General features: G+C 53.8%; 1 protein-coding gene across 11 annotated transcripts in view; it reads left to right on the plus strand.

Annotated features, from left to right (window-relative positions):
- Positions 1-18269, plus strand: part of JADE2 (jade family PHD finger 2) — a 51402-nt gene extending 33133 nt beyond the window's left edge. For 8 of the 11 annotated variants that reach the window (XM_055553914.1, XM_055553895.1, XM_055553885.1 and 5 more), the window contains 4 exons: positions 192-656; positions 9269-9386; positions 12257-12385; positions 13604-18269. In XM_055553914.1, coding sequence (XP_055409889.1) covers positions 192-656; positions 9269-9386; positions 12257-12385; positions 13604-14412 — 1521 coding nt within the window. In that variant the 3' untranslated portion in view covers positions 14413-18269. The remainder of the gene's footprint in view (positions 1-191; positions 657-9268; positions 9387-12256; positions 12386-13603) is intronic. The other 3 variants (XM_055553922.1, XM_055553940.1, XR_008704476.1) reach the window with 2 other exon arrangements.
- Positions 18270-20640: the final 2371 nt, after the last annotated feature.

Genomic DNA, 20640 nt, shown 5'->3' on the forward strand with positions numbered 1-20640 from the left:
AGCTCCCCCAAAGCTCCCCTGCCCTCTTCCATGGCTCCCCCCGACACCCTGCAGGATGTTGGAAGCCATTTTGTTTAGGGTCTCACCAGCATGCTGCCTTGCTAGTGTCACCCTGAGGGATGCCCCCCCATCCTTCTTCCCTCCCACCGGGGCTCCCTTCATACCTCATGCTGCCCTTCGTCTCCCTCCAGTGTTCCATGCCTTCCTGCGTCACAGCATTCCACGTCACATGCGCCTTTGACCACAGCCTGGAAATGAGGACTATTTTAGCAGACAACGATGAGGTCAAGTTCAAGTCGTTCTGCCAGGAGCACAGTGATGGGGGCCCACGGGGTGAAGCTCCGTCCGAGCCTGTGGAGCCCAGCCCAGCTAGCGAGGACCTGGAAAAGGTGACCCTTCGCAAGCAGCGGCTGCAACAGCTGGAGGAAGACTTCTATGAGCTGGTAGAGCCAGCCGAGGTGGCCGAGCGCCTGGACCTGGCCGAGGCACTGGTCGACTTCATCTACCAGTACTGGAAGCTGAAGAGGAAAGCCAACTCCAACCAGCCGCTGCTGACGCCCAAGACAGACGAGGTGGACAACCTGGCCCAGCAGGAGCAGGACGTACTCTACCGCCGACTGAAGCTCTTCACGCACCTGCGGCAGGACCTGGAGAGAGTGAGTCCCCCTGCCGCTCCCCGCCCACCCGCCTGCCTGGTGGGTGTCCCAGCAGGCCTTTCCGCCCCTCCCTCGCTGCCCTGGAGCAGCTGTGGCTCACCAGCTTTCAAACTGTGAGCTCTGGCCAAGGCGGTGAGGGCCTCCGGATCTTGGACAGGTTGGGGTAACAGAGTTTGCAGAACAGGGGAGGATCCAGCTCTGGGCTCTCTTAAGTCCCTCTTGTCCCAACCCTTTTGCAGGTCTGATCAAAGGTGGGGGCCTGCCACGACTGTGAAGCTGGGAGACTCCAGAGCTGGGGGAGGATCTAGGCATCTGACCCCTAGCTGTCTCCGTGGGCCCGGCCTGGTCCCAACACAGGAGCTTTGCTTAGAGTCAGGCCGGGGAGGCATGGGGCATCACAAGAGAGTTAAATCAGTATAATCAGCATGTGCTGCCAAAGCAGGGAAGACAGCTGTGAGTGCAGCTCCTGGGGTGCTGGACTGAGGGAGCCATGTGAGCAGAGGCCCAGGGCGTGAGGCTGGGCTAGAAACCAGCAACAGCCTGTGGGGCTGGGTGTTTCTGGACCACGGTGTTTGTGGAAGTTGCAGAAAGACTTTAAGCAGGGACTGTCCTGCTGCGGCTGCAGATTCCAAACACTCACCCTGGAGGTGGCATCATGGGGCCCAGATGGAGTGAGTGGGTTGGCCGGAACCCCTCAGCTGTGCGCCGGGTGGCAGGCGATCTTGCCTTGGTCCAGGCACACAGCTTTGGGGACTGAATGAGACAAGGCAGGTGTGCAGACTTCATGGTTTTAGGCCGGGCTGTGGAGATCCGGGGCCAGTGAGAGTTGCTTTCTTAGAGCACAGAGGCCCCCCAAAGCCTCTAATCCCTCCTCCTCCCAGAGAACAGGTGAGAGGGTCCTGCCTTCTGTGTTGTGTGCCCTCAAACTTGGCTTTTTTGACACCCCTCCCCAACTCCTCCAGCTAAAGCTCCTCCAGATAGAGTCCCAACCCTGAGTTGGAGGCAACCTGAGCATAAAGCAGGGTGTTTCAGGTCCCTGATCGAGTGCTCCGAACCCCAGGTGCTGTTCTGGCCTCTCCTCTCCTCTCTGGGACATTCATTTTTAGAGTTCTGGAGCATGAGGGGTCATGTCAGGGTGTCCTCTACAGACAGACAGACAGACAGACAGACACACACACACACACATACACACGCCTACCATCTCCCAGGCCACATTAGGAAGCGGCAGGGGTGGAAGCATTCTGGGGGCTTTGTGTGACTTAAGGCAGCTACTTTGCTCAGGTGTGTCTCAGTTGGCAAGGCTGTAAAATGGTTAGAGCTACTCAGCATCTGCTGAGTACTGGGGTAAGGGGCAATGAGGTGGAGGCTCTGAAACTGGACCCAGCTTCTCTACCTTCCTTCACCCCTATATGCTTCTGCCCTGAGGCCTGGTCAAATGGAAATGGCCCTTTTGCCTTGGGAGGGAGGAAGCTTACTGCCTGAAAGCCAGCCTGCAACCAGAAGGTAGGGGGCAGGGAGATGATCACCTGTCCCCAGTGTCAACCGGGACAGAAAGCAAGGCCACCTACATTGCAGTCACCACTTCCTGGGCAGCCCAGCCTCCTGCCCCATGTGGCAGGGCCCTCAGGGACAGATCCTTCTGAGACCAAAGCTGCTTCCACACTTGTCCTCAGGCCACCCCCAGGGTCTGCAGTACACAGACCCTGCTTTTAGCCCTCCTGTTTCCAAACGACACATCATGTCTGACCTCCCTGATCTCTGCTGCTCAACACGTGTCTGACCTGGCTGGGCTGCGTGGGCAGGTCAGGGGACAGGCCCACCTATTGAACCTTCATCCTGGAGAAGGAGCTGAGAAGTTTGTGATGCCATTCCTGATGAGCAGTGGGGCTATAGAGAGCCTTGGAGGAACATGTGTTTTCTAGAGTTGAGCTGAATTTGGACCTGAAGAGGGGAAGGGCTCGTCAGAGAGTTGTTGGCTTCTTTTCTCTTCTGTACTCTTCCTGGGCAAAAGTACTCCCTCCTCAGTCCCCCAGCCTCTCGAGCCCATTGTCAGCTGGTGCAGGTGAGGCCAGGGGCTGAGGGTGTCACCGGCTAGGATGCTGAGGCAGCTGTGGGATCCCCACCTCACAGACCTCTCTGGCTGGGGCACAGAGCCCTCCCAGAGTCAGTCCACGCTGTGGACTGTCAGTGTGAGTCAGTCCACGCTGCCCCCAGGAGGAGGAGACAGGGCCAGCCTTGCAGTCTCCAGCAGCCTCCAAGCCAGGCTGAAGGGTAGCAGCTGAGTACACAGCCCTGGCAGGCTGAGGAGAGGAAGTTAGGCAGCCACGAGCTCCGTTGACCCCCACTCCGATCCAGCCTCAGAACCTTTCACAGCCATGCGTTGGTGACTTGAGTGAGTGAAGCAGGCTGAGAACTGTGCCACGGGGGAGGCTTTCTGCAAAGACCCATGACTGTCGGTGGCCTGTCCAGCAGGCTCCATCTCTGACCATGGCCCCGTGCCAACAGTCAAGAGGATCCAGCCTGTCACTGGGCACCAGGCCAGCTTGGACTGGGTCCATCGGGGATTTGGGGGAGGAGTTGAGACTGAGGCTGTGGGTAGCCTGGGTTTGCATCCAGTTCCAGCACTGCCCAGCTCTGTGCCTTCTGAGTTTCACTTTCTGCTTCTCCAGGTTTCAGTTTCCTCGTCTGTGAAATGGGAATAAGAGTCTAGCTGACCTTGAATCATGGGAAATTTGGCAGGGACAGGGCTTAGCACACCACCCTCCCTTGTCAGTGGTGATTATTGTTGCTGTTCTGACTCTTAGCTGATGGGCTGCTCGGAGGGTGGGCTCCAGGGAGGACTGAAAGGGCAGGCCCAGGGCTATGGGCCAGGAATCCTGGGTCCTCCTCAACTGATTTGCCTCCCAAGGCCAGGCAAGACTTTTATTGAGAGAAGCAGGAGCCGGGGTCATGGTGCCATCAGCATGAAATCCCATTTTATGCTTAGCCTAGACGATGTGCTTTCCTCACATTTCAGCCTTAGGCCTCGGCCCTGGCAGGCAACACAGGAAGGCCTGGCTACTGCATCCTCTCAGAGTTGTTCGCAGCTGACAGGAAAAAAAAATTGCAGCACTGATGAGCAGCGATCAACCTGACAAACACTGGCTGGTGTCCCCTAGCAACCGGGCTGGCAGTGTGGGCTGCACGGGGCCTCACTCACTGCCTGTGGCTCTGGACCTGATTACCAGGAGTTTATTAAAGGTTTTACCTGGCCTGAGAAGAGTCAAGAGGGCAGGAGTGGCTCTCAGATGCTGGCCCCAGAGGATGGACGTGTAGGAACTCCCCCCGGCTTCCCCGTCCGTAGCTCTCACCCGGAGACTTGGCCCTGCCTCCCCCACGCTCCACATGTTTCCTTGTCGGTTGTCACACACCATTACTATCTTCAGTGCCTGAGTTGTGTCTCTTTGACCTCCTACTAAAGCCGAGTGGGCAGCTGTAGCCTCCAGCCTCTAGCTTCTCAACCACATGGCTTGCAACTCTGGGACTTTTCCACCCCGTTACCCGCTCCACCCACTCAAGCCCTCTCACCCGCTCCACCTGCTTCCGATCAGTAGCCCCAGATCTCCAAGCCCCCTGTTCTCCCTGCTCAGTTCCTTCTCCACTGTCCCCTGCTTCCTCACTCCTGCCCTGTGGCAGTAGCTTACTGCCAGTGCCTTGTGCCTGTGCAAAGGGCACATGCTGGGCAGAGCCTCACCCAGTAGGAGCCACTCTGCCAACCAGCAAAGATCTTATAGCAGTGAGTGGGTGAGCACCCCAAGGTGCCTGCCAGCCAGCCTTGATGAAAGCATTAGGTAGCAGCATTCTGGGCTCTCCTTCCACCACCTGTTCCCACCCTTGCCCCTACTCCCGCAGGACGCCCCCTTCTCTTAGCAGACCTCATCCTCTGTTCCTCAGACCAGAACCCTTGCCCACTAGTGCCCTCTGGACCCATTCTCTGCCCTTTCCTCTCATGTCCTCCCCTTCCTGCCCCGCACCGGGATCTCTTTCCAGCCCACACCCCACAGCACAGGAGTATCTATTTTTTCTTCATCCCCCTCTGTCTCCAGGATTGCACCAGTGCTTGAATCCATTTTACTTTCTCCTATCTTCAAAAGCAAGTCCTCCCTCCCCCACATCCCTCTAATCATCGGTTTCTCTACCCTCGTCCCTATCTTTCCTTTTCTGTCATCCCTCACTGTTCTTACTTCTTTGCTTCTCACTCTTGGAGCTTCCTTGAAGCAATTTACTTCCAATATATTGTATTTTTAATACCTCATTTATATGTACCATAGTGGCAGGCCAGACCCCTGCCACTACCATATTCTAAAACCTTCCACCAGGGCTGCCAGCAGCCTCCATCTCTCCCACTTCACCCTTATCCTCCAGCCTCCTCAGCAGTGGTCGCCACAGTTAAACATGCCCTTGGTCTTGAGATACTCTTCCTGTGGATGCTCTGACCAGACTCCCCATCCCCGATAATCCAGTCCTGCTGCTCCCTCTCTGAGTGTCCCTTGGTCCCTGCGGTCATTCAATGCACTAGGCTTTTCCTCTCATTGCGCCTCTGCTCCACAGCTTTACTCCCCATCAGGAGGCTGGCTCCATCCCACACCTGCCTCCCAAGCTCCAGCAGCTCATGCCCAGTATGCTCTGCTCCTCCTGTAACCTCCCTAGGCTCCATGAATGCCCCTACACTGGTCCACTCTAGCTTAAGGTAACTGGCTGAGAGTCCTCCCTGCCTCCTGCCCTTCTTAGCCCATGTCCAGGCTCTCTTTGCCAAATTTGCTGTTATCAAAACAACTTTATCAAGGGAATTCCCTGGTGGTCCAGCAGTTAGGACTCTGTACTTCCACTGCAGAGGGCACAGGTTTGATCCCTGGTTGGGGAACTAAGATTGCATGGTGTTGCCAAGGAAAAAAAAAAAAACCTTTATCAAAACATAAAACCTGCTTTTATTACTGATCCCTGCTCTAGTTTTGGAGGACTTTTATGTTCACTTTTATGCTCTTTGATGTTTGTTTTATCATTTTCTTGAAAAATTGGAGTGTAGTTGCTTTATACTACTGTGTCAGTTTCTGCAGTACAGCAGAGTGAATCAGCCATGCATATATCTATATCCCCTCTTTTTTGAATTTCCTCCCCATTTAGGTCATAACAACACCAAGCAGAGTTCTCTGTGCCGTACAGTAGCTTCTCACTATTTTCTTGACGCATACTAGTATATATAGGTCAATCCCAATCTCCCAGTTCATTGCACTCTCCCAACTTTCGCCTTTGGTGTCCATACATTTGCTCTCTACGTCTGTGTCTCTATTTCTGCTTTGCACATAAGAACATCTCTACCATTTTTCTAGATTCCACATATATGCTTTAATAAGCAATATTTGTTTTTCTTTTTCTGATTCACTGCACTCTGTGTGACAGTCTTTAGGTCCATCCACGTCTTTGCAAATGACACAATTTTGTTCCTTTTTATGGTTGAGTAGTATTCCATTGTGTATATGCACCACATCTTCTTTATCCATTCTTCTGTTGATGGACATTTAGGTTGTTGCCATGCCCTGGCCATTGTAAACACTGCTGCAGTGTGACTGTTGGGGTGCATGTGTCTTTTGAATTATGGTTTTCTCTGGGTATGCCCGGTGGTGGGATTGTTGGATCATATGGTAGTTCCAGTTTTAGTTTTCTAAGAAACCTCCATACTTTTCTCCATAGTGGCTACACCAATTTACATTCGCACCAACAGTGCAAGAGGGTTCCCTTTTCTCCACACCCTCTCCAGCATTTATTGTTTGTAGATTTTTTGATGATGGCCATTCTGACTGGTGTAAAGTAATATCTCACTGTAGCTTTGATTTGTATTTCTCTAATAATTCGTGATGATGAGTATCTTTTCATGTGTTTGTTGGCCGTCTGTATGTCTTCTTTGGAGAAATGTCTGTTTAGTTCTTCTGCCCACTTTTTGATTGGGTTGTTTGTTTTTTGTTTTATATTTATAATCAGAAAAAAAGCAATGTAAGGAGTCTAATAGCCTGGGTTGGCTTCTAAGATGGTTGCAGTACTTTTCCCCAAAAGCCGTCATGGAAGAGGAATTTTATAGCATTTAGTTACATGTAGCTATGTTACCAAGAGTCTTAGGAAAAATTAGAGGAGTTGATGATTCCATAGTGAACTGGGAGTAAGGGGTAGCAATGTGTTTGGATTCTCACAGAATCTTCTATAGCAGAAGTCTCCAGAATTACTGATTCAGTAATTAGAATACTGAATATAGAGTATAGAATCAGTCTCCACAATTACTGATTGTGTAGTGTATGTACCCTTATCACGAAAAAAATTGAGCATTTACCTCCAATATATTGTATTTTTAATATCTGATTCATATCTACCATGCTATATTGTAAAGCATACATAATCAAAATTTCTAATAGGGCCAAAAAAACCCCACTAGAATATTATCTTCCTATGTGTGCTGAGCTGTCAAACTCAGTACCCATGCAGCTCACTTTGGAGCTTGGCAATAGTTCTCAGATGTTGTAGTGCTGTGTAAAATATGTATTTGAGGGCCCCACCCCCAGAGAATTTGATATTCCCCCAAGCCTGGGAATCTGTGCTTTTAACCAGCCACCCCAGGGATTTGGGGGTTAATCTTCGCCAGGATTTCATTCCAGCCTGCCTTGAGAAACCTTGCTCTAATGTTTCTAAAAGTAAAAAAAAGAAAGAAAACTACATCTGTATTTAAATAGGAAGTAGTCCTGATCTGGTTTTAGGCTAGATATATTAACTAGTTTGTTTTCAGGCCCCCAAAGTAGCCATGCATCCACCCAGCCGCCTTTATCCCCACTGTCCCTATGCGTGCTCAGCCACATGACTGCTGGGAAGGAAAGAGACCAGAATATGAGGAGAATGAGATTGAGTTGCTTAGATGTGATGGACAGGGAAGCCTCCTGGAGGTGACCCTGTAGCCAAGCCCTGAAGGATGATTTCCTGCCTGTCTTCCCCTTTCTCCGGGGAGCCTTCTCACCACCCCCAAGTCTGGATCAGGGTTGCCTGGTCCTGTCAGTACTTGGTCAGCAGCTCTCTGCCCTGCTGAGCAGCAAGCCCTCAGAAGAAGGGGACTCTGATGGGACCTCTTGCAGCTGAGCCCAGGGACCAGCACAAGCCTGTGCCTAGGGATGTGTAGGAGGAGGTTGGCTGGAGGGAAGTCCTAGGGAGTCCAGGATTTGTGAAGAAGTCAGATGGTGCCAGTGTGCTGGAGCAAGGGCTCACAGGCTGGGCCAGGTGGCTGCCCCTTGGGGAGGTGCTGACCAAAGGAGAGCCTGGTATTCAGTCTAGGCTGTGGTGCATAGTGGTGCTGAGAACCCACTCAGAGCCTGTCCTGTGGAGGCCTGCTAGCCTGGCACAGGTGTTCTGGGGTCTCTTTCACAGCTAGGCTCAGGGAGCAGAGGAGGAGGCCTATGCCAGCAGGGAGGTCTGATCATGGTGGGAGAAGTCATGGTCACAACAAGAGGTAGGGGCTCTGGAACCCTCAGGTCATGTCCAGGCAGCTTAAGGCTATGAATATCGAACTCAGCCTTGAACACGGAACCCAGCAGGAGGTAGAACCTGGTGGCACCCAGGATTCCGGTGGCCAGCTGTCCCTTTTGCTGGAGATTGTGACCCGATCTGAAGACAGTGCCAGAGCAAGGTGGTGTCCTGATGGGGAGGAGGCCTGGACTTGGTCCCAGAGAGATGATGTACACTGAGAACAGCCAATGAGGGATGGCACACGGGGTCAAGGTACCAGGTGGACAGGAAGCAACATTCTTCAGGTGCTTCCAGGCCAGCTGCAGAGTTGGCCCTGTCCCATGGGCTAAGCAAGATGGTGTCCCAGGCCCCAGGAGGCTCTTCCTAGCTGGCCTAAGGTAGTCTGAGAGGCCCTGCCCTTCCCCTAAAGGAGTTCTGTCTCTGGCAGAGTGAACATGGCTGAGTGCACATGGGGCCTTGAGCAGAGCAGCTGTGGACCTGGCTCAGGGGCCAGTGCAACAAGTGGACAAGGGTCAGCTGCAGGCTGGGCTCCAGTGCATCAGGGACTGCCTCTCTACTCAGAGCTCTTCTGCTGGAGCTCTCTCATGTACCGGTCATTTGTGTCTCAGGACAGGAGGTGGTTTTTGCCCAGGTGCTGGTGGCTGAAGAGTTTCATTGATGTGTAAGAAGCCTTGGACAGGAGGCTGAAGGATGGACTTGGTGACCTTGTCAGGCTGTGACAAGCCTTGGGGGATTTACATACAAGGGAGAGCAGTCATGTTGGAAGGGCCTTGGGCGATGGCATGACTCAGCCAGGAAGTGCAGGCCTAGGGAAGGAAGGCAGAGTTGCCAGCCTGACGTCTGCAAACGCACTCCCTGCCCACACTGGCTTCACTGCGGGCCCTGGGGCCAAGACTGTGCTTGGCCCTGTATTTTAGATAAGAGAATTGCAGCTCAGGACTGAGAATGCATTCGGGGCCTGGTTATTGATTCCCAGATATCCTGGGCAGGTTAGGCAGAGTGGCCCCCCAGCGTTGGGAGGTTGAGGTGGTTGCCCATGAGTAAGGTGGAAAATCTCTCTTGTGTTTCCTCAGGTTAGAAATCTGTGCTACATGGTGACAAGGCGCGAGAGAACGAAACATGCCATCTGCAAGCTCCAGGAGCAGATATTCCACCTGCAGATGAAACTTATCGAACAGGATCTGTGTCGAGGTAGGCGCTTCCCCTGCCTGCCGCTGGCCACCTCTCATGAGCACACCTTTGAGGGGGCTGGGTTCCAGGGAGCTATGTGTCTTTAGAGCCTGATGGGGCATGTGTACGGGGTCAGGGGCCACTGACCCCACCCTTACCCTCTGTACCCAGTTAGTGGACCAAGGCAGGGGCCTCCCAGGGTCCTGGGTGTGTGTTGGCAGGCAAGGAGCAAAGATGTGGTGTGGGCATCAGGCCAACCCTCAGGGTGCTTTCTGGTTCACGGGACTCTCAGGCAGTGCGGGGCCCATTGTGGTCCAGGAGTGAATTACACGTAAACAGGTGCAAACCAGAAGTCTCAGTGGCTCTGTTTTGGTTCCAGGGCAGGAAGGGACCAAGCTGGCAAGCTTCCCTGAACCCCTGTGTGCCTGTGTGTTGATTCTGAAGAAGGCAATTGCCCAGGGGTAGAGGAGGACCTATGTGTTCCTTCTCTCTGACCCCATCTGACAGGACTGAGGCCCTGTGCCAATAGGTTTTTTTTCTTCTTTCTTAGGCTTTTACCATCACATGCATTTAACAGATCTGGAAATCAAAGGTTAAAGAAGCTCTGAGAGTGGTCTGTCTTGTTAGTTGTGTATGTTGCCAGACAACAGGGCCCTTTGTGGAGTGTTAACATGTTCAGGAGGGCAATGCTTAGTGCAGAAGATGGTGCTCTGATGTTAATTCCATGCAGTAAAAACAGGTGGATGGAGAGATTTTTAAGCCAGAGGCTGCCACTGCAGGTAGAGCCTGTGGGTCGGGCTAGGCCTGGAGCAGAGAAAGGAGAGTGGCTGGGCCACCACCAGAGTCAACAACTGAGGACCTTCTACTGCCCCATCCCTGCCCCAGAAACCAGCATTGCCCGATACAGATGCTGCATCACGACCATTTAGAGGTCAGGGCTCATCGTGCACTCCCAGGACTAGGGCAGCTTAGACAGGAGGCCCCCAGACCTTCCCAGGCTCCCTCTTGTTTGTCATTTCCTTGATTGAGGGTAGACAGAATACTGGGCTCTGTGCTGGGCACAGGGGTACCCTGCCGTGGACTGAACCGGACAGGCTTCCTGTCCTCATGGAGTTCACTATCTGGAGAGACAAAAGAAGGTGGTATCTGGGGGGCTGCCATGGGTGCCAGTGCAGGGACAGAGGTATCAGGGATGGCTTCCTGGTGGTGGTGACGCTGGAACATCTCAGGCTTCCTGGGACTCACACGGTCCATACATCCCACTGCAGGAAGGCAATGGAGAGTGGCGAGGCATGCAGTGCCCTTAGGCACAGGATTCCAGAAACATGGTCAGGATCTCGGAGGGTCTGCATTCTCGCATTGAGTCTGGAGACATTTAGGCAATGGCACCCCACTCCAGTACTCTTGCCTGGAAAATCCCATGGACAGAGGAGCCTGGTAGGCTGCAGTCCATGGGGTCACTAAGAGTCGGACTCGACTGAGCGACTTCACTTTCACTTTTCACTTTCATGCATTGGAGAAGGAAATGGCAACCCACTCCAGTGTTCTTGCCTGGAGAATCCCAGGGACGGGGGAGCCTGGTGGGCTGCCGTCTATGGGGTCACACAGAGTCGGACACGACTGAAGTGACTTAGCAGCAGCAGCAGCAGACCTGAGCAGCAGCAACAGGCCACCTTTTGGTCAGGGCAAGGCATTTGGAGAGAAGACTGGTTTGCTTCTGCCCAAAGCCGATGCCCTCAGTGTTTTGACGCTTCTTCCATAGGGTGGGACATGGGCTGCAAGTATATTGCTGAGGTCTGTCTGGCCAGGAGCCTAGAGAAGGCTTCCCAGTGGTGGTGATACTTAGGCTGTGAACAGAACCAGGGGAGGGACAAGGAAACCATATATTTGGGTACCTGGAGGTGAGCTTGTCTTGTTAGAGAAACTGGAGGGACCCTGGCATAGCTGCAGCCAGGGCAGGAAGAAAACGTCTGAAGTGACACTAAGGGCTTGGAGGGTCAGCTGTGTAAGGTCTGTGCCCTTGGGAGGAGCTCAGGCCACAACGAGTGTGGTGGGGGACTTGGAAGCCTCCCTCCAAGTATCTAGGTGCTGTCCCATGTGATAGGTGAGAAGACTGAGGCCTGGCCCGAGGTTACACCTAGAATGAACAGCAGAGCTAGGCAGAATCCTGGAGTTGGGCCCATGCTCCTCCACCTTCTCTTGAACGCTTACTCAGGAAGCCCTCTAGCCTCTGGCTGAGAAGCTAGGAGGAGACTCCTGGCAGCTCCCTACCACAGCATGTCCCTCCCCTGCTCTGTTTTGTTCTGTGACTCCGCAGACCTATGTGGTCCTGGACTAGAAGGGTGTGAGGGCCAGGTGTGTACCCCGAGTCTTCCATCAACTGTCTAACCTCCAGAGCAGACCACAAGAGCAAGGCAGAGGGCTGACCCCTGTGTCAGGAGGGGAACCCAAGGCTGTTGACCCCTCAGTGACCTATCCACCTTCACCTCCATGGCCTAGCCCATGAGGCCCTGTCCTATCCACTCACCTCCAGCCAGCCTTCCTGCCCACCAGGACTCTGTCCTAGGATCTGTAGTCCGTAGAGGTCAAACTGCAGTGCAGGTCCTATAGAGTGGTCTTCCCCCTCCTCGTGTCGCTGAGCCCCGCACCAAGCCCCTCAGGGACTCTTACCCCCTTTTCCCACATCAGCTCTTCCCTGACTCGCTGGAGCCACAGTTACCCCAGGTCCCACGTGGCTCTGGACTGCGGCTGCAGAGGTGCAGGGGAGGTGGTGACCTAGAAGGCGAGACACTAAGTGATGGGGCTCTCCTGGGATTCCACGCAGGGGTCTTGGTTCTGTCTGGCTGCTTGGGGTAACCATCTCCCTCCTGCTCTCTCTCTCCCTGATGCAGAGCGGTCTGGGAGGAAAACAAAGGGCAAGAAGAGCGACTCAAAAAGAAAAGGCCGCGAGGGCCCCAAGGGCAGCCCCGAGAAGAAAGAGAAAGTGAAGGCAGGGTCCGACTCAGTCCTGGGGCAGCTTGGTGAGTGGCCTGGTGCACACAGCCAGACTCATACCATCACTGCCCTTGCAGCTCCCCGCAGAAGGCCACGGGAACCACCAGCACCCTTGCTGCAGAGTGGGAGGCCAGGAGGGGTCGGCAGGCCCTTCCATGCCCAGGCACTCCCACCTTCCAGGTAGAGAGGAGACTGAGGTGTCGGAGCCCTAGCTGGCCTCCCTAGGGTTCCTCTCGTAGACTAGAGGCTGGGCCCAAGAACCTCTCCCTCTAGACATCCTGGCCCTTCAAGGAACCCTGTGTCATGCTGTGGGGTGAGGGCCTGCCATAATTCTCTGTCCCTGTCCCCCTCTGCCAGAATGTCCTCAACTAGGCCCTCCTTCATCCCCTGCAGACTTTCTGGGAGCCACCAGAGACCCCCACAGGAGTGGTGTTTGCCCGCTGTCTGTCACAGACCTCTCTACTGCTGCCCCATTAAGCATGGTATTCCTAGAGGGGCTCTTGGACTTGGGCTTTGTCTCCCAGGATGTCACATGCTTCCTCTAGAGCACTCCTCAGGGAAGGGGCGTGCTCTAGAGGAACACCTCACCACTAGCATGGAAGCCCCACTTCACCTCTAGCATCGAAGCCCCAGGTCATCTTTTATTTCCCTCGGTCTCAGGAAGGAGACAACTTGGTATCTAATGGGAACATCAGCGGCCGCCTCCCAAGACCTCAGTAAAGGAAGGAGAGCCCATAACTGGAGCTGGCCCTGACAGACACCCTTAGCCAAGTCCTTGCTTTGGAAGCTCTGGAAAGCGACACTCATGAAAACCCAGCGCCCCCTGGTGACCAGAGGGCTCCTTATCCCTTATGCTCCCAGGATGATGCTATGTGGGGTGGTGAGCAGGGCTGGGTGTGCTCCTGTGCGGTCACCAAGGGCCCTCGCTTGGTTTAATGCTCTACTGTAGCCACTTTGAAATTCTTAATAATTTTTGAATAGGGAACCCACATTTTCACTTTGTACTCTGCTCCTCAAACTATGAAGACAGTCCCCAGGAACAGGACATCTATCTGGGGAGAAGGGTGTTCAGTATTCGCAGGTGGGATGGACAGAACAGGTTAACTCAGCTGGGTCTAGCACAGAGGGAAAGAGGGAGGAAGGTCCGCGATGGTGTGCAGGGCAGGGTGGGAGAGGGCTTCCTGAAGGAGGGTGGGACACATACCTGCTGGCATCTCACCTGCCTCTTTCCTCCCCCTGGCCAGGCCTGTCTACCTCGTTCCCCATCGACGGCACCTTCTTCAACAGCTGGCTGGCACAGTCAGTGCAGATCACCGCAGAGAACATGGCCATGAGTGAGTGGTCGCTCAACAATGGGCACCGCGAAGACCCCGCCCCGGGGTTGCTGTCTGAGGAGCTGCTGCAGGACGAGGAGACACTGCTGAGCTTCATGCGGGAGCCCTCGCTGCGGCCTGGCGACCCTGCCAGGAAGGCCCGCGGCCGCACCCGCCTGCCTGCTAAGAAGAAACCACCACAGGACGGGCCCGGTTCACGGACGACTCCAGACAAACCCCCCAAGAAGCCCTGGGGCCAGGATACTGGCAGCAGCAAAGGGGGTCAGGGGCCACCTGCCAGGAAGCCACCACGGCGAACACCTTCTCACCTGCCGTCCAGCCCTACAGCTGGGGACTGTCCCATCCCAGCAGCTCCCGAGAGCCCCCCACCACTGGCCCCCGAGACCCCAGAGGAGGCAGCCCCAGTGGCTGCCGACTCTAATGTCCAAGTGCCTGGCCCTACAGCGAGCCCCAAGCCCTCAGGCCGGCTCCGGCTGCCCCGTGAGAGCAAGGGAACCCGGAGATCGCCAGGTGCCAGGCCTGATGCCGGGACGGGACCGCCTTCTGCTGTGGCCGAGAGGCCAAAGGTCAGCCTTCACTTTGACACTGAAACTGATGGCTACTTCTCTGATGGGGAGATGAGCGACTCAGATGTGGAGGCTGAGGACAGCGGGGTGCAGCCTGGTCCCCGGGAAGCAGGGGCTGAGGAGGTGGTCCGCATGGGGGTCCTGGCCTCCTAAGTCACCCCTTCCCCTGTCCTGATCCCCCCATGAGGCCTCAGCCCCGTGACAACTGCCATTTCCAATCTCTGCTGAGTGTCTCAGACTCTTGAGGCTGCCACTCTGATGTGGTTTTATTTTTAATATAAAAAGTGTTGCGAATTCCACACTATTGTCTTTCCTCTGTGCTGGCCTAGGACATTAGGATTCCTTCCACGGCTCTGGCCACAAGGACCAGCCCTGGTCCTGTGACCATCACGGCCGTGGCAGCGTCCCCGCCTGGGCCACACAGTACTGCTGGGCTCCTGGCTACATGTAGGCAAGGTGATGAAGAGCTCAGGATTCCTGCCCGCTGCCACTGGGTGACACAGACTGTCGTTTGGGCATTATTATGGCAGATGGGCCAGCCCAGGGCCTGCCCCGCCTTGCTCCCAGATCCCACTGGGGTCCATCGGCGGGGGGTCCTGCTGCACTTCACTGATCCCCAAGGAAGTATAATAAGTGATACCCAGCCAGAGTCTACTCACTGTCACAAGCACAATGAGCTTATACGAGAAAGCACTGAGGGGGCGAAGAGGGCCTGCTGGTTCCAAGGGATCCACAGCTGTTCCTGGTCAACCCACATCATCTGAGGCCTGCCTGCCCACCCTGCGACCCTCCCCTCCCCTGCTGCTCTGCCCCTGCCGCGCCCAGCCCGGCGGCTCTGGGAAGGGCTTCCCAGAGTCCTTCCTGAGCTGTGCCATTTTCTCAGGGGACTCCCAGCCAGCCAGCTGCCAGTACCGGCGGAGGGCTGCGAGGGAGGGCCAGTGCCCAGTCAGGGGCGTGGGGCTCAGCCTCGCCCACTACAGAGAACCGCTCTGGGACTCCAACTTCCTTCCTTCCTTCCTTCGGGGCCAGTCTCGGCCAAGGTCTGATCACTCCCAGACAGCTGGCCAGACCAGACCGTTTGCCTTTTCAAGTTTCCTGCTAAGTGATGAGCTTCTTCTCGGTTTCCTTTTGGAAACTCCTCCTTCCAACAAGCAGTGGGATCCCGGGGCCCGGGATGGGTTAGTGATGGCCTTCCGGGGCTGTCTGAAGTCTTGCTGGATCTTCCTGGTTCCTCTTCCCCTCTGAGCCTTAACCCCCTTTCCCAGCTGTGCCCTTCCAGCCCCTCCCTCCCCACCGTCACCGTCCTGCCTTCTCCGCTCCACCCTCTAAGTCCCAGGTAGTAGTAGCTCTGAAGAGTTTCAGTGGAGTGGCCCCAGGGTGATAGCTCAGGGAACAAATGAAAAACAAAAAGGAATTCAGTGAAAACGTGTTTTTTTTTCTTTTATGACTTACTCCTGGGTCACTTCTGCCACTGGTAAAGCCAGAACTTCTCCAACAAGAACCTTGCAAAAGTCCAGTGAATCAGTCGAATCATTCTGTGGATGCCAAAGAATATTTTGACCATAATACAGCACAGCCAGGACCTGACAACTTGTCACTTGGACTTTTTTTAAAAATGGAGTTCTTTAGCAACCAAGTGTAGAAACATGTTTGTTGCACACACCTAAGGAGGTGAGCCCAAGCTCTCGGACAAGGATGCTGTTCTGCTGCTGCCGGTGTTGGATTTTGGATTCTGGGCCCACTGTGAGCTCTCCTGAACCCTAAAACTCCACACGAGGAGACTGACGGTGAAACCAGCGTGGCAAAAGTCTCACCATGGGGATCCCCCTCTCATAACACAAAGCGCAAATCGGTGGGATGGGGAGCAGGCTGAGCACCCATCCCTGACTCCAGACTTTTAAGGTACGACAGTGGCATGGTCATGGACACTCAGTTTCGGTGAATTTTATCAAAACAGGAAACAAAGATAATGACTAAGTTTAAAGGGCTGGACAGATATATCCAGTCGGAGCAGACTCAGAGTGGGCTTCAAGGACTTGGGGCGTTGGGATGGCATGAGCTACTGTGTAGAGTTTAGTCTGCCTGGCGCCTTGGTAGTAGCGGCCAGTGCGGTGTCAGCAGCAGCGTCCTAACCCCATTCTCTGTTTACTGCCTTTGAACAGATCTTCTTCCTTCCCCGTGCTTCGGGTCACCTCGGGTCACAACTTTGTCTGTGCTGGATTGCCTGGTCTGACCTCACAGGAAGCAAAGGGACCAGCTTTAAAGAACAACCAAACTCTGCCGGGAGGTGGGGTGCTCAGGTCCGGTAGACTCGGCACTAGCCTGCTTACCCTTCATCCATCCTGAGGCAGGGTCTGGGCGCTCTGGGGGCGAGGTAGGGCAGAGAACCAGGGCAGGATGGTGGTAGGTCTGGTCAGGGTCTGGACTGGGTGGGCCAGGCCAGGAGCCCGGCACTCCTTCAGAGGGCCTCTACTCAAGTTGGCCTCTAGATTTCAACCCACTTATCAATTGGCTCTTGGCTTTGAGCTGAATTATCCCTGGGGCCCCGTGTCCTGCACGGAGTCCTGGTGTCTCTAAGGCTGGCTGCCCAGGGCCTTCCAGGCCAGACCCAAGAGCTTTGTCTGCCAGCCAGCTGTCCACTACTGGGACGTCCGCCAGGCTGCAAAGAAGACAAGGACACTGGCTCTCACCGCTGGCCTTCCTGCCGTCAGCGCAGCCCCTTCACTCTGTTCCCAGCTTCCCATCCACCTTTCAGGCGGCTTTGCTGCCTTTGAGGTCAGGATGGGAAGCTGGGGAGGGGACAGGAGGCCTTTTCCAGCCTAGAGGCTGAGGTGCGTCTTTCACGCGACCGTATCTGCCCACACTCAGTGGAATGACAAGCTGCTCTGGAAGTTAGCCTGGCGGTCTTTGCCACTCTCCTGGTCCCTGCTGCCCACCTCCTTCCCCCTTCTCACAGTGAGAAAGGATAATGTGCAAGGAAAGTATTTTTATGGATCATAAATGTATTTTAGAACAAACACGGAGAAGAAAGGTTAGAAGGGTTTATTTTATTAAATGAGCTCTGACTTGGTGACAGTGTGTGAACATTTGCAGTGTGAAGGTCTCAGGTTCCTTGGAGAAGCCACCCAGGTTTCCAAACGTGGGTGTTGGGCTGTGGATGTGTGAGTGTGTGCCAGGGCACGTCTTGTGTGTCCATGTGCATGTGTGTCTGTGTGTCACGTATGGACACACAGTGGGACTTGCCAGGGCAGTTTCTAGAGAATCACATGCCCAGTTCTGGCAGACATTGGCAGCACCTGGACTTGGCATTCCTTGCTTACTGCCAGATGTGGCCAACCTCTGCCCATACCCCAAGCTCTGCAGAATGGTCTGGGTGCCTGTAACAAGGCCCTTGGGGAGGCCACTTCCCATGGCCCTGGCCCAGCTGGCCACATTGGCCAAAGAGCCAGGGCTGGAGTCCAGGACCTTTGGTTGTTCTTTAAGGCACTTCCTGCCACCTTGTCCCTCAGACGCACAACACTCTGTGCTCCACATCGGCTCGGGGTGGGGGGATGATATGAATGTCACAGGAGGAGACACCTTCTGTCTTTGTTTCAAAGAAAGTTGATGTGCCATTTGTTAATATACAAGAGAAATACTGAAAATATATTGAAAAGAGCAATTTTAAATTATTTTTGGCTTATGTTGCAATATTTATTTTCTTGTATTAGGAAAGATTCCTTTGTAGAAAAAAAAATGTATTTTTCATTAACGCAAAAACCTATTTCTCCTTTTTGTACATTGTCCATGTTCGCTGCCCTTAATGAGCAATAGAATGTATGGCTGCCTCGGGGTGGCCGGTGCCCGCGTGCCCTGCATGATTCTGTGGTCCCACCACCGTGTAGCTCCCAGTCCCATCCTGTCCTGCTCACTCATGGGGGTTTCCAGAGCCTAGCCCTCACTGGAGCCTGTGGCTTCAGGACCCCTTCTGCAATCCTCGTGTGTTGGCAAACGCAGTTAATAAAGCAGTGTTTTCTGTGCTGGCTGGTGTGAGGCTCTGTTGCATTGGGGAGTGGGAGAGGGTGGGCTCAGTGAAATAGTGAGTGGTCCCTGGGTGTCCCAAGGAATATAGTAAGTGCTCAGTATGCACTGGGGCTGGGCTTACTTGATTTGCTTCTTACAGCTGTCATTCCCTGGGGTTCAGAGTGGATGATGGAGCTTCCCAAAACTACACCTCTGGTAAGAGGTGAAGTTCAGCATCAAAGTCAGGACCCCTTGAGCCACCTTCAGTGGGAAGGTTTGGGAGGAAACTCTGGTTGTTGTTGTTCAGTTACTAAGTCATGTTTGACTCTTTGCAACCCCATGGGATGGATTTGCATGCTAGGCTTCTCTGTCCTTCCCCATCTCCTGGAGTTTGCTCAAATTCATGTCCATTGAGTTGGTGATGCTAACCATTTCATCCTCCGCTGCCCCCTTCTTTTGCCTTCCATCTTTCCCAGCATCAGTGTCTTTTCTAATGAATCGGCTCTTCACATCAGGTGGCCAAAGTATTGAAGCTTCAGCTTTAGCATCTGTCTTTCCAATGAATATTCAGGGTTGATTTCATTTAGGATTGACTGGTTTGATCTTCCATGCAGTCCAGGGGGCTTCCAAGCATCTTCTCAAGCACCACAATTCTAAAGCATCAATTCGTCGATGTTCAGCTGCTTTTATAGTCCAACTCTCACATCTGTACATGACTGCTGAAAAAAACATAGCTTTGGCAATATGGACCTTTGTCACAAAGTGGTATCTTTGCTTTTTAATATACTGTCTAGGTTTGTCATAGCTTTTGTTCCAAGGATCAAGCATCTTTTAATTTCATGGCTGCAATCACCATCCACAGTGATTTTGGAGCCTAAGAAGTAGAATCTAACTCCTTCCACTCTGGTATTTGTCCCTAGATCAGAAAAGGTTTTAATCCAGGCTTGTTTTTCACTCATTATTTCCTGAGTACTTGCTTTGGACCAGACTCTAAAGTATGCAGAATGAAGCCAATGTCTCTGCCATGGGGGAGCTCACAGTCCAGCAGAGAGGCAGTGAGGGAACTGGGAGGTGCTGTGGAGGCCTGGATGGATGAGGTGGGGAGGGCACAGGAAGCAACATCATTCATGCATTCATTCATTCACAGACAATTGTCTCCTGACATGCATCTCTTCTGCCAGTGTGCTGGGTTGTATGCTGTGAGTGGCACCAGCACGCTGCCCTCCCAGAGCTTCCAGGTAACACAGGCTCGAAGGATAACTAGTTGCTTGCCCAAGGGGAGCTGGCTGGGAGGAAGGGACAATAAGCACTCTGGACAGAGGGGTCCACAAGAACAAAGTTGGATTCAGCTATGCGTGGAAGGGTCTTGAACCTCCTCTGAGAGTCTAAGGGGTGGAAAGGAGCTTGAACTGAGACTCAAGGAATATAGCCTCTGGGGCTACTGACTTGGTTGTGAACCACAGAGAAGTGCCCTATTTCCTCACTGATACAGTAGACAGGGAGTCCCCAAGGGCACCTCCAGATCCAAAGTTCTGTGATTCCACAATGGCGGTGGAAATAAACCTGGTGTGCTTTGAACAACTGTGGAGGAAGGTGTTCCTCACTGAGGGGCCCCATGCCTGCCACATCCCTGGGGATCAGGGAACCCTGTCTGACTGAGACGTACGTGTTCTCTCAGGGTACTCAGCACAGAGTGAGAAGGGCTCACTTAGCATCAACCGCAGTCAGCATGAGGTGCTGGTAGATCAGTCCCCAGGCTGAGGGGGCTCCTGTGCGGCCAGCTCCCCTACCTGTGATTTGGGCTGTTGGCTCTATGGGCCAGCTGCCCTGGGCTCGACACCCTAGGTTTTCTGTCCTCCCAGAGCCAGGCCCACTTGGCCACAGTGCTCCAGAAGAGTGATGCAGGGGCCCTGCTGCCAGGCCTGCAGCTGCAGAGCTGACCCAGCTGATAACCGTGGGGCAGGAGAGGCCAAAACACCAGTGGGCCCAAAGCAGCAATGTGCAATAGAAATGAAGTGTGAGGCACAGAGGTAATTCTAGTAGCCACATTTTTAACAAGTAAAAAGGAACAGGTAAAATGAATTTTAATAATATATTTTAGTTAATCCATTATATCCAAAATATGATCCCTTGAACCTGTAATCAATATAAAATAATCACTAATGAGCCAGTGTACAAGAATCCAAGGGGAGGCCAGGAGTGTCCACTCCCCCCCCACCACTTCGTTCCTGCACACATTGATTAAGCATTCATGGCGCACCAGTTGCTGGGCCCTGAGGACACTGGGCTGACCAAATGCCCTATGCAGAGACCAGGCCAGTGGGGGAGACAGACTTTAATCCCATAGTCCCAAAGCCAGGCGCAGTTACACACAGCCTG

The sequence above is a fragment of the Bubalus kerabau genome, chromosome 1 (genome assembly GCF_029407905.1).
Source record: "Bubalus kerabau isolate K-KA32 ecotype Philippines breed swamp buffalo chromosome 1, PCC_UOA_SB_1v2, whole genome shotgun sequence".
Lineage (NCBI taxonomy): Eukaryota > Metazoa > Chordata > Mammalia > Artiodactyla > Bovidae > Bubalus > Bubalus kerabau.